Here is a 13,130-nt window from a genome sequence, read left to right on the forward strand (position 1 = left end):
GTGTGTGGTTGCTAAAGACGCTATCAATGCAGAAAAAGCCTCTTTTCATCCCGTAAGAAGATTTTGAAACCCCCCTCGCTCTTTCTCTCTCTCTCTCTCTCTCTCTCTCTCTCACTCACTCACTCACTCACTCTTATACACAGTTTAAATCCTTGCACAGTGTCTTTATTTTCATTTTTTATTATTAACAAAATGCATTAAATGTTTAAAGAAAAATACAGACCGAACCGATGATGTGTGGAATAAACCTCAGTGGAATAAAATGGCAGCATATATTGCATGGAACAACCTATAAAATGTTAACTAAAACCTCTCAACTGAGGGATTAGAGAGAGAGAGAGAGAGAGAGTAGTGGTGAGATAGAGAGTATTTCTGAAAAGGAGAGAGCATTAACAACAGGATTAAAAAAAATTAAAGACAAAGATTTGAGCAGACATTTCACTGAATCGGTTTCAAGGCACCACCATTGTTTTAGAGAATGTAAAAAAATACATAATAATTTTGCTCAGTAACCTCGCTATGAGACATATTAACTTAATTGATAAACCTATTCAAAATGGGGTTATCACAAATCAACAGTTTTAAAAACAGCTAAAAAGAGATGGTTAAACATAAGTGCATTAACACCTGTTCATAACAGAGATTGACAAAGAGACAGTGAATGACTCAGTGAGAGAGAGAGAGAGAGAGAGAGCGAGAGCGAGAGAGAGAGTCAGAGATCGAGAGTGAGTTAGTGAGTGACAGCAAGAGAGAGAGACAGAGAAACAGACAGAGAGCGAGTGACTAAGAGAGAGAGAGTGAGAAAGAGTGAGAGAGAGAGTCAGAGATTGAGAGTGAGAAAGAGCGGGAGAGAGAGAGTAAGGGAGTGTGAGAGAGAGAGTCAGAGATTGAGAGTGAGTTAGTGAGTGACAGCGAGAGAGAGACAGAGAAACAGACAGAGAGTGCGAGTGACTAAGAGAGAGGGAGAGAGAAGTGAAGCAGATTTCCAGATGTATTGATGTCTCCAGCCCAGCAAGGTATAATGAGTGTCTCTGGGGATGGTGTGATTGAGAAAGCAGCATGCTACAGACTGTGGGGCCATGTGGCTCTCTTCTTTACAGTGAAACTCAAGATTCAGTGCTCTGCTCAGGGTCTTCCACCATAACACTACCTGTCAATGAAGACGTGAGCCGAGAAGAAATACCACCAGGAAAGTAAGTGCTGGGCCCCCCGTGGAGCTAAATTTAACTCAAATTCATTGCCAATCGCATGCTACTTGCTTTTTATGGTGAGTAATACTTTACTCAACCAAAGGACAGTCTGTGACAAAGCCATGAGGGGCATTGCTTTCCCTGTTGCCTTGACGACAGACCTGACCCACATGAATGTGGTGTTTGATTGAGGTCGGAGGTCATTGGCTTGGGGGCTGCGGGGCAGTGGTCTGGATGGGTAACACACAAGTTGCAGTTCAGATACTCCAAAACATGGAGGAAATAGATGTGTGAATGGGGTTTATGTGCCTGTGGGAGAATGTCAGGGCACCACAAAGGACTAACTGAACTCTCGCTCATCTCCCTGACAACTAAGATCCTGTTTTCAAGAACTTGGCAGCGCATTGGGAGGGGGGGCCATTGTTAGCGTGGTGTTGGGCATATGCATACCTCACAACAGACATCTTTAGGAACTGCGGGTCTCAGTCATCGTGCTTCTGAGGTCTATCACATTTCAGGCCGTCTCTGTCACCACATGATGAAGCTAAGCCTGGCTTTTTGTGAAATGAGGATGTGATCTTACAAAGAACTAGTCTATCAAGGAGCTTAGCTGAAACACTATTTCAGGGAAATAGACAGAAAGACAAATTAAGAAAGAAAGAAAAAATTAAAGAAAGATATAAAATAAAAGATGCTGACCCAATAACTTGTTTAGCAGGTATGTTTCCAAACCTCTCAAAGCACACTACACATGCCAGTGTGTCCTCAGTCATCTGGTTTTTTTTTCTCTCTCTCTCTGAGAGTTTTGGAGCTGTCTCTGACGGCAGATGTATGGCCACTCAAAGGATATGCACAAGTTATTTTAATGAATACACAGAGAGGAGAGGATGGCTGTAAATCTGGCCCCAAGAGTCGTTTAACTCAAATGTCAAACTGAGAAAAATAACTGATTTGTTGTTTAGGAAAACTGTGGCACATCAATAATCTCACACTGAAAACTGGATTACTGTTCTTACAAAGGGATCTGGTAAAAGAAATATTCCAGTAATCCACAATCGCACTCGGTATACTCCAGTATTTTTTATCCCAGCTGGACTCAGAGTCTTAAGAGATCTCAAGAAGATGTCAGAAACCATTTATGCAGATTCATAGGAATGGTATGTCATGTGGTGGCACATGTCTGCCTCAGGGAAATCCCCATATTCCTGATATGTTCCTCTTGTTACTTATTAGAGAGGAACTGTGCACCAAAGTATATAAATATATGTTGCATTTATTAGAACTCTGTATAACAAGGTTGCCTGGCCAGCCCTGTCTGTAAACAGGGATGGTCAATGGAAGATCTTTATTTACAAAACTATCATTGGGCTACTGCCACTATATCTTTCCTCTCTCATCAGCTTGAATTGTAATACCTTCAATACCCACTCCTAGAGCTGGCTTTCCTTATATTTGCCTCATGTTAAATTGGGGGAGTCAGCTTTCTGTTGGAATGAGCTCTAAAAATCCTTGAGGTTGTGCACATTTATTTCATTAAGGGAATTATCTAATCTTATCTCTTTTACAACTGACTTCTCCTGTAGTGATTGTAACTGTTAGTTGACTTAACCATAGTATTCTATTGAATTTTCAAATGTGTTGTTTTATGTTCTTTCCCTTTGTATTATTTTATATATACAGTATATATGCATATTTTTTTTTTTTACTTCAATGTATTAACTTTACATTGCACCCTCTGCACCATTGTAAATGAGGGTCTTTTTCCTCAATGTGTTTTCCGAGGCTTAAATAAATCAATCAATCAAAAAGGAGGAGCATATTTTTCCAAACTTAAAAACAGAAAACTAAGCACCTTATTTTGTACATTTTGTAATTTGTAAAATTTGTAAGTCTACAGTAAAATTATCCTACAGTTTGATTCCAATGATAGAAATACATAACAGCAAGAAAAAAAATACCACTGATATTATTCATGCATATAGATTGATTTTAATGTATCTGATGCTTATAGGTGCTAGGGAAAGAAAATGACAGGTGAGGGCCACCAATGCTCAGAAAATGATGAGCACAAGATAGCGGACAGGTTAGTCAACTTAGAATAGACCTATGTGTGAAACAATGAATTTATATAAAACATACAGTACATTCAAACAGTACAGAATCATTTTTCACCTAAATGATCAATAGGCATTTTTTGGTTGACCTCTATGTGGAAAACATGTTACCCCAAATCTAAGTATGGAGGTAACAGGAATGGAAGAGAAGGGGAAAGCATCTGTCAGCAGTGACTGTATTTACACCGTCTATTCAATGCCTATCAACGCAGGACAACCAGAGGCCCAAAATACCAGAAATCACCCTGAGTGTAAACATCACATTCATTACCCTTAGTGTAAACATCACATTAATTACCCTTAGTGTAAACATCACATTCATTCCCAAACGTTGTATCTGCCTCAGTTCATCTGTGGACGCCCAGCGTGATTCTAAACTCAGCGGTAGAAGAGCAGCACAGCAGCTTCCGTCATCTCTCTGGATGCACTCCACTCCACATGTGTTCCATGACCATTCCAGTCAAAGCCAGCGAAGTCACCACACAGACGGCCGTCGTGCCCAGGGAAGTGTCCACCACCGCCAATGCAAAACTATGAATTAAAATGAAGTTGACATTATCATGATATCAAACACAATAATGTTATGCATTTTCTCAAAGAATACACCTGACATTGTGCCCTCAAACTACACATGCGTTACAGATGTTGCAGGTTAGAAAAGCTAGCGAAAGGTAGCAATGCAAGTCTCGCTTTTAAGTGTGATGTGGTGCCACATTTTCAGCGTGTTTTCTCTTGATATTGACATCACATCATAAAAGTGGTTTGGTCACCCCTGCCCCTTTGACTACATAGCATGAAAAACTACAAACATGCAGACAAACCCAATCAGGAAATGAACCAGTGTTGGTCAAAATGGTTAAGAGTCATCATTCATTATAAATATATATATATATATAAATACTTTTAATTTAATTTAATTTAATCTAATTTAATTTAATTTAATTTAATTTAAATCTCTACTTGTGATATTAAGGGGTTATATTAAATACATCTCTGCAGTTTTATTTTCTATCTTATGCTATGCATTTTATGTATTAAATTTTATAATTTGAATTATAATTATTATTTTTTTTTTGCACTATATCTGAGTTATGTTTCTTTGATGTCTATTTTTATGTGCATGTAATTTCTTTGTGCATATTATGTATTTGCTGCAAAGCACTTTGAGCTGCATTCTTTTGCATGAAAGGTGCTATATAAATAAAGTTTTATTATTATTATTACTATTATTCATTATGCTTAGTATGCAGTAGATAACCGTTTTCAGTGAGATATCAAACTTGTTTTCAAATGAGCCTAACCTCAAATACACAAAACAAGTTTTTCAGTTGGAAATTGGTAACATTCTGACATCATGCTGACCTTAATGAAAGTCATCATGTTCTGTTAGAGACATCAGTAAAATACAACACTATTGGCCAACACTAACATCGTCTCACTGGTATTCAGTAGGACTAGGCTCTTGTACCTAGAAGTCTTTGTAGGAGACCTTATTTATTTCAGAGATCATAAAGGTTGTGTTGTGGTCATTCATACGTGTTCAGTGTTGCACCCAGTGGGTTTGACTCCAGAGCAGATGGCCATTGCTCCCTTCTCGTGATTAAACACTCTGAAGGTGACGAAGCCAGGAATGAATTCATCTGTGAAAATAAAACAATTACATTAACAACTCAAGCCAGTGTGTGTATGCACATATGTGTTTTTTTTTATATATGAGTACACACAAGTTGTATTATATTTTGATGAAGGAATATTAGAAGCATTATGTTTTAATTGTGCATTTTAATAACTTGCTGTATTAAAATGTTTTTGATTAACATACGTCTTGAATTTGGCCCATAAAAGTTGCTTGTGGTGTCAGCATTTCCATAATCATACACCACAGGAATAGATGGTCCATTGTCTGTGCGGCAGGCTCCAGCGTTGTACCTCACTGGGTAACGCTAACAAGCATAAGTGATGGAAGAGAGACATTACGTTAAAGCATGTTTTATAACTTATTGTGTGTGTTTATAAGCACAAGTTTATGCATATATGAATGTGATCGTTGGTGTTTCATGCACCTTGAAGAGTTGGTAGAGATTTCCTCCGTGGAGTGTAAGAAAGCTGGTCTCTGTGTGGTATCGCAGGATGGTAGCAATGGTCCAGTGTTTTAGTGGAATGTTGTTACGTACATGCCAGACAGACACATCTTCCCCTACAATATCATAATAGCCAGGATTCTGTGGAAGAGAAGTGAGGACCTCATATTCAATCTCCATTTTCAAACATTCTATCCAGTCCAGCTATTGGTACCAATGTATCAATATTTTCCAATATGCAATTTCCTTTACTCCTAGAAATCATCCTCATCTCTCATCATAATTATTCACTCATTCAGTTGCGCAGTAAGCTTGAGTTGCTGCAAATTACAAAAATGATACCTTGTAGTCATCACATGTTGCACCTTCTGGAGTCCCAAAGGTGGCTGTGTTGGCCCATGCCCCATCTCCATCAGGGCGGTTGGGATTGTCTGCCTGCTCGCTTGACCACCGGTCCCCTACCGTGCATTTCCCATATAGGTTGTTCTCATGCACACTGGCTACCAGTGTCCATCCACCACCAGCTGTGGTCATGTCACAGTAGGTCTGGTACACTACCCCACTGGAGGTGGTGAGGTAATACAGACCATCTGAAATGAAATCATGCATGATCGATGAGAAAATTGATTGGATACACTTTATTTAGATATCATATGAAGGTACACAGTAGCCAGTGGATCCAATGTGTAGTTAAACCAGTCCTAAAAGGGTCAATCAAATATAGATGAACAGAAAAAAAGGGGCTCACCTTCACGGACATGGTATTTCTGTTGAATGTCCTTGCAGCTACGTCCAACAAAACTGACCCTCTCCAGAATTTTCTCCAGTTCGTAATTGCCATTGGTAAAATTGACAAGACGGGAGACAAGAGCATTAGAAGCACCCCCTGTAGAAATTGAAAAGAAATATGAAATAAAAAGTACATTTTTACAATTTTCCATCAGTCACTTCTGTTATAATAATGTGTCATGTCTTGGTGTGTGTGTGTGTGTATATCAGCATAGAAAGTGGAACATACCCTTGCTTTCTCATACAATGAGTCTTATTTCTTTTTGTAAATATCTAAGCCATCCTCCCCTAGTATTGGGGGAAAGTCAATTTTTAAGCCTTCTGGAAAGCTTACCTGGTCGACACTCGATGGGCTGTGATGACAGTGCAAGCCATGTCAGCAGGAGAATACCTCGTAACATGTTTGACTGGGGTAAAATTATCTATGAGAAATGCTCTCTAGTACTGGTGTTTCTGTTTGTACAGTTAGACAGCAAAAGGATAAATGAGCTAATCCTAAGAAGAGGCAGTTTATATAGAGCCTTGGTGATCCAGTTGACTAGGTTTTAGAAATTCCAGGTAACAAAGAATGTTTTAAACAAATAAACGCGTCTCTGAGCAGGGCTGGCCCTAGGACATTTGGCGCCGAGGCAAGCTTCACTCCTGGTATCTGAAATTTCTAAAACCTAACCAATATTTATATATCTTTGCTTTACAAATAATCAAAATGATGAGACTGTTTGTAAACCCAGAAACAATGCGACTGATTTTAGAACACAGCTACTTTAAACTGGCCACAGAATGCCCACAGAATGGTTGATTACCAGTATTCGATTACCAGTATTAAAACCAATACAAGTACAATTAGATATAATTTAAGTCAAGTCATAAAAAATGTGTGCAAATATATGTAGTAAGTGTAGTTGTATGAGTGGGGGAGCAGAAAGTACATTTTGATGACGACTGTTCAGTGGGTCAATGTTGCTGGTTCAGGGGAATAAGCAGTTTGTGAGTCTGGTAGTCCGTGCTCGGATGCTTCGATAACGTCTACCAGACGGCAGCAATTTAAGTATTTCATAGCCTGGGTGGCTGTGGTCCTTTACAATGTTCTGTGCTTTTCTCAGGCATCTAGTGTTATAGATGCCTTGCACGGATGGGAGGTGGCTGCCGGTGATACGCTCCGCTGTCTTCACCACCCTCTGCAGGGCCTTGCGATCGGCAGCGGAGCAGCTACCATACCAGGCAGTGATGCAGCCTGAGAGGATGCTCTCGATGGTGCATCTATAGAAGTTTTTTAGGGTTTTAGCAGACATGCCAAACTTCTTACAGAGAAGATCACCAAGAAGGACTGTAGACACAGGGAAACTCATGGATTTTTCAACCTTGGCCCTATTTTTTAGATCTTTTTGGGTCCAAACTTTTACTAAGGGCAATTAAGGATTGAAATCGGTCCAGTATAGAGTTAGAATGCTTCAACCAGCAACCGCAAAAGGGCTATACAATGTAATCCCATGGGGCAAGTATGTCAAAGTAAACCGCTTGTTTTCCCCACTGACTGGGTTCATAATGTTATTTTAAGTGTCCGACAACATGGAAAGGATCCCAACAGAGATAGACCTGTGTCTGTTTAACTCAGTAACTCTAAAGAAACTAGAAAATGGCTGTCTCTAGAGTTGCTGTGGTTTAAGTTTCTGTTTCTCATATCTGTAAGATACTGTAATGCAGTGAATGTGGGTTTAAAGGGTATTATGCAGGATCCTTTACCGTAAAACTCATTGCCACATGTTTGCACTCAGGTGCAGTAATGATAGAATGGCGGTGGACAGGATTATTTGTTTTCTTTCTTTTAGACCTGAGACAAAAGGACGAGGAAATAACATGTCTTGGCTTCCCGAAAACCTGGTTTTACAGACACACCAACCTATTTACTTTGTCAATGAATGTACAGGGTGAAGAATTGAGGTCACCTAACCTGTAAAACCAGGTTCTTTTCGTTTTCAGTAAGCCAAGACATTTCATTTCCTCGTCCTTTTGTCTCAGGTCTAAAAGAAAGCAACCGCAAAATACTCCTGTTCACCAACATTCTATCATTACCTTGTAGTAAATCATCAGTGAACATGAAGCAGTTTTGCAACAACAAGTGTCATGAGGCCCGTGTGCAGAGGTGAGTGTCTTGTTAGGTCAGGCAGAATGGCCTGTGTGCAGAGATGAAGGTCAGGCCAGTCAGAGAGGCCTACGTGCAGAAAGGCCTGTGTCCCAGGCAGAGAGGCCTGTGTGTAGACATGAAGGTCATGCCAAACAGAGAGGCCTATTTTCTAAAAACAAGATCACACAGTTTCCACAGGTGCAGGCTTTCAGAGACAGCCAAATATTAATTAAAAGGTTTATGCATACGGGAATGCGGAATTCATCAAAGAGCAGGTAGAAGTTGCCAAGAAAGAGCCCTGACATCATAACCGGGAGGGGTGAAACTACTGATAAGGACATAGCTGCTCATTAAGAGTCAGCATCTTGAAAGATGTTTTGGCAATTAGTGAGCAGAATATTCTGATTGGCTGAGCTTGGATAAAATGTATAGGTTTGAGAGAATTATCTGATTGGTTCAACTTGGATAAGTTTTGGGTTTTTGTTTGGAAAAGCATAGTGACGAAATATGCCCTTTACAAAGTTAGTGCACTGGGTTTTTGACAGAGCTGCTCCATGGACCACCACTTCGATTGAATGAAAAGTCTGCAAGATTGAATACAAATCAGTTCATCGCATTCGGTCTTCTGACACTCATTGAAGTATCATCTCTAAGGTTTGAAGAGGTTGTTTCGCTACAACAACTTCACCTGAGTGGAGTGGATTTTTACAGGAGGAATGTCACAACACCTTAACCCTTAAGTGTCCAACTTTGGAGATCTCAATTGAAACCCTTATCTAGGATGGAGAAGATTGCTGCACTTTCAGGGTTTAATATTACGATTTTAGATCTTTATTGTTGGTTGGTTAACTAATCAGGCACTTTAAAATCCTGCTCCTTAGGCCTTCTTCGAAGATGATGACAGCCCTCAAAATACATGGAGATGCCGGGGATTGAACCCGGGGCCTCATACATGCAAAGCATGCGCTCTACCACTGAGCTACATCCCCTTCACAGTTATCGCGAGAAGAACATTATAAAAACGCAGCAACACAAAGTTCCATCATAACATTTCCTACTATTTTGATCCCTACATTGACAACAACCGTTAATTTGCCTAGTTAAACCGTCTGTGGTTGAGGTTGCCATAGCTAGCCGTACTTTACAATCACGAAACGTGTCTTGTGTTGGAGTAGGCGTTACAGCAGGTCTTGTTTAGGAAGCTAATGTTGGTCAGCTAGCATTACCGAGGGCAACAGACTATCCAGTTAACATTAGCGGCTGGCCATTTCACTTTTATATGTGAAGTGATGTTACTAGCTAGCTGATTTGTGCCTTATCTTAATTGCTGATGTAAACAAATTCAGAAATGGCATCGGGTTTGGAAGTATTCAAACGAATCTCAGTAGGCTACTGTACAGAGAACTAAACACGTCCTCGATTTTAGACAAGGAACTAAAAGAGCTAAGCTAGCGTTTTTGAAGAACTGTTAGTTAGCTTTGACATTAACATTAGCTATCTAGATAGTTAGCCTACAATCAGATCAAAAATGTCGAGTTCAGCTCTGTTCCAGACCAAATTAGTATCAATCATGGAGATACTTGTAAATTCGGCAGTGGCCGATATTTGCAGATTAGTGGACGACGGTTCTGCTGTTTTGCATTTCGAAATTTCTAGAAGTAAATCAGAAAATGAGGACCTGAGGTTGAAATTACAATTACTGGAAAGAGAGTTGCAAACGGTGAGAAGAGGAAGGGAGAGATCATTGAACTCTGTTGGTATTCAGGTGCGTGTAAATTCTTCTTTTTTTTTGCCAGCTACCTAGAACGTACACAACTCGTATGCAAGTTGCTCTTGCAAACAACGAAACCTGGCCTGTGGTCGGTGTGAAGTGTTGGCGAGTACATGGTACAGTTGTAAATGTACTTGATAGCTTACCATATTTGGGGCAGGAAATGGGTGTAATTGAAACTGCTATGCCTTTACAGTGTGTGGACTTCGATGAACGTAAGGAACTGTCCTTTACGATTAAACAAGAACACCACAACGGTCTGCAAGAAGAGAAGGAGGAGAGGACAGCTGGAAACAGTACTACTGGTGTGCGACTCTGAAACACACTTTACACTGCAAACAAGTTAACAATTATGTATGTAGCCTAATTTAAGTGTTTTTTTTTCTCTCCATTTTCTTTTGTTTTTGTCAGGTCTATCACAGGCGATACATGGTCAATTTGAGTGGCAGCACCATGCTGAAGATTGGCCTTTACCTGAGCAGTCAGCTAGAACAGACAAATCAGGTGGCTCAGGTCTTGTAAAGGATCTTACCAATAACCATTGGGAACTTAATACAAGACATCACAGGGCTACAAAAACCCTTACTCAGGTCAACAGTCATCAGCCAGAAAGGCCAGCAGAAGGACACTTTCAAGTCGGAGGGCTGAAGAAGTTGAGAAAGAATTCTAGATTAGGATCTCGATGTGACGAGACTCACAGAGGAGAGAGCAGTTGGCCCCTGAAGTCTGAGAATAAATCTCATTGTGAGCAGGATGGCAAAGATAATGAGAAACAACCGGAGCTGCAGCAGCATCAACAGCAGCTGCCTTTATCTCCTTCAGGGCCCTATGCTGATCTAAGAGGTAAGATGACCTTTCCATCTGATGTCTGTGAGGTAGAGTATGAACTGGATGACGAGGACTGCAATCAGGGGGACCAAGGCAATATTAACTCTGGACCACAAACAAGACCAAAACAGGTGGAAGAGGGTGAGGGGAGTAGTAACGGACAGGTAGAGCATGCTCACCCAGACGTTTCACCTAGAAGCCTTTACCAAGTAGCGTCTGACTTGACCTTTGCCCTGCGAGGGGTGGCTGGCGGGGGCATGCCAGCAGGTTTGGCACCACCAGGCCCATCGGCTGCTCGTCCACACGTGTGTCCACAGTGCGGGCGTGGCTTTGCCCATACGCACGTGCTGAAGCGCCACCTGGTGGTCCACTCCGGCCTGCGTCCACATGCTTGCAGCTTCTGTGGCAAACGCTTCTCTCTGCGCGATAGCCTGAGGCGGCACCAGCGCATCCACACAGGTGAGAGGCCCTACGGCTGTCAGCTGTGTGGCAAGCGCTTCACTCAGCGGACGCACCTCAACATCCACCTGTCTGTGCACACTGGCATACGACCTTTCACCTGTGTGCACTGTGGAAGGAGCTTCACCCAGACGCATGTTCTGCGCAGGCACATGCGGGTCCATGCAGCCGAGGGGCTGTCATTTTATCAAGAAGACTCTTAAAGGATCGGGCTTTGTGGGGTGGGGTGTTGGGTTCATACAACTTGTGGCTTATGGGGTCATTCTGGACCAATGTAGCTTTGTATAAGTAACAGTAACCAACTCTCGTGAAGGTACACAGATCTTAATTTCCTTAACCCCAAGAACATAATTTTGATTTGGATTTAACTTGAATCTGAACTCAGCTAAACACAGTGTGGGCATGTCAGAATGATGCATCTGGGGTCTCATATATCAAAGAATGCACACATCATTCTGTAAATGTGATCTTGCCTTCCACATCATGCATATGAGTTACAAGAGGGGTCATTTCCTTAAACACCTTCAAATAAACTTGGATGGTACACGGTCTCCCTTTATGTTGTATTATGGTGTGACTGGTAAGTACCATCATTATAGGCAGTATGTTGACATTGAGTTCAGGCAGTAGAATTCAGAACTGTGTAGGAAGTAGCATTTCTTTCCGTAAATTCCAAACATTTCATGAAAACAATCATGCACATGTACATGGTTAGCACACTGAACTGTGCATGTGCATACTGATAGGTGAGGCCTCTGGTAAACATACATGGAGACTTTTTTTGGTGCTACGACGTCCCTGTCCTATTAAATATATTATGACTGTAAGTGTGTGGTTTGCTGAAGTCTCTGTAAATCTTGTTGAGGATAATGACTTTATGATAATTAATGTTGTGAAAATGTTTATGAAATGGTAGTAAATACAAATATACTTTTTGCTGTGGATCCACGCCTTATTTGTCTTACTTTGCAATACATGTCAGTATAGATTTAGTTGAGCTTGAACATATGTTGCAATTCATCATGATGGAGACACCCAGATGTTTAAGTTTGGGTACAATTTCAATCTGTGACTTGCTTTTGCATTCTTAATTAGAAACACAGACTGAATCAGTAAGAGTTATATGGTGTAGGTTATTTGTGATAAATTTGTCTGACTTGTGTGTTTTGGTTTCATTGAAGGGTCACGCCAAGGCACATGTAAACACGCAGATAGGCCATGACCTTGCATGACCCCATTAATTAGGGTTACCTTGTTCACGCTTGTGACATTCAGTGAGGGTTTCAGTAAGGTAAGGTAAATCCCAATGTTTTCTCTGTGACACCCTGCCTGCCTACATATTGCTGAGGTTTCCTAATGCTTGCTTCTCTAAAACTGACAAAAACAAAGCTGCATTCCTCTTTCATGAATAACAGGCTTCCCGTAAGTCGTCCCATGCCAACCCCCCCACCATCACTAATATCAGTGAGAAAGCTCACAGCTGTTGGTCTGTGCCGCCCTCTACAAACGACAATGCTATTTGAACGTTTTTTTGTTTGTGTGTTGTTTATTATTTCCCAGTGCTTATATGAGTGTGTTTTTCCAGTTTGGGGGATTCAGATACACGCAAACACAGAAGACTGTTACTCTGGCTGAATGTTAGCGCAGTTAGCTCACTTCTCCCCTCTCCCTGTGTTGTTCCTGCAGCTTACAGGTGATTGGTGGATAAAGTGTGGACGCTTTGTCAAACCTCTCTCCGAAAAAAAACTTCTGTTTATGTGGGTTAACAAAACA

At 40.9% G+C, this 13,130-nt stretch overlaps 2 protein-coding genes and 1 non-coding gene across 3 annotated transcripts; 1 reads left to right on the forward strand and 2 right to left on the reverse strand.

The window, feature by feature from the left end:
• Window positions 1-3,192: 3,192 nt before the first annotated feature.
• Window positions 3,193-6,617, reverse strand: LOC105906208 (intelectin-like). Its single transcript, XM_031587398.1, has 7 exons — window positions 6,509-6,617; window positions 6,134-6,271; window positions 5,728-5,975; window positions 5,368-5,526; window positions 5,127-5,247; window positions 4,841-4,944; window positions 3,193-3,835 (listed from the first exon to the last, which is right to left on the reverse strand). Exons 1-7 carry the CDS (start codon window positions 6,573-6,575, stop codon window positions 3,683-3,685), a joined length of 990 nt encoding a protein of 329 aa, XP_031443258.1. The 5' UTR covers window positions 6,576-6,617; the 3' UTR covers window positions 3,193-3,682.
• A 2,599-nt stretch (window positions 6,618-9,216) lies between these two features.
• On the reverse strand, window positions 9,217-9,288 carry trnaa-ugc. Its single transcript has one exon. It is a non-coding gene; the product is annotated as a tRNA-Ala (tRNA).
• Window positions 9,289-9,363: 75 nt separating this feature from the next.
• LOC105906281 (zinc finger protein 500-like) lies at window positions 9,364-12,301 on the forward strand. The gene is made up of 3 exons (XM_012834398.3): window positions 9,364-10,064; window positions 10,267-10,375; window positions 10,482-12,301. The coding sequence occupies exons 1-3, from the start codon at window positions 9,828-9,830 to the stop codon at window positions 11,558-11,560; spliced, it is 1,425 nt and encodes a 474-aa protein (XP_012689852.2). The 5' UTR covers window positions 9,364-9,827; the 3' UTR covers window positions 11,561-12,301.
• Window positions 12,302-13,130: the final 829 nt, after the last annotated feature.

This window comes from Clupea harengus, chromosome 20, assembly GCF_900700415.2.
Source record: "Clupea harengus chromosome 20, Ch_v2.0.2, whole genome shotgun sequence".
In the NCBI taxonomy this organism is placed as follows: domain Eukaryota; kingdom Metazoa; phylum Chordata; class Actinopteri; order Clupeiformes; family Clupeidae; genus Clupea; species Clupea harengus.

Excerpts from the sequence above, each read along its gene's own strand:
- LOC105906208 (XM_031587398.1), bottom strand. The coding sequence starts at position 6,575 with ATGTTACGAGGTATTCTCCTGCTGACATGGCTTGCACTGTCATCACAG. Across the intron at positions 4,945-5,126 it reads TTATGGGCCAAATTCAAGAC|ATGAATTCATTCCTGGCTTC; the intron begins GTATGTTAATCA and ends TTATTTTCACAG. Across the intron at positions 3,836-4,840 it reads CTGGGTGCAACACTGAACAC|TTTTGCATTGGCGGTGGTGG; the intron begins GTATGAATGACC and ends TTTAATTCATAG.
- LOC105906281 (XM_012834398.3), top strand. The coding sequence starts at position 9,828 with ATGTCGAGTTCAGCTCTGTTCCAGACCAAATTAGTATCAATCATGGAG. Across the intron at positions 10,065-10,266 it reads TGAACTCTGTTGGTATTCAG|TGTGTGGACTTCGATGAACG; the intron begins GTGCGTGTAAAT and ends ATGCCTTTACAG. Across the intron at positions 10,376-10,481 it reads AGCTGGAAACAGTACTACTG|GTCTATCACAGGCGATACAT; the intron begins GTGTGCGACTCT and ends TGTTTTTGTCAG.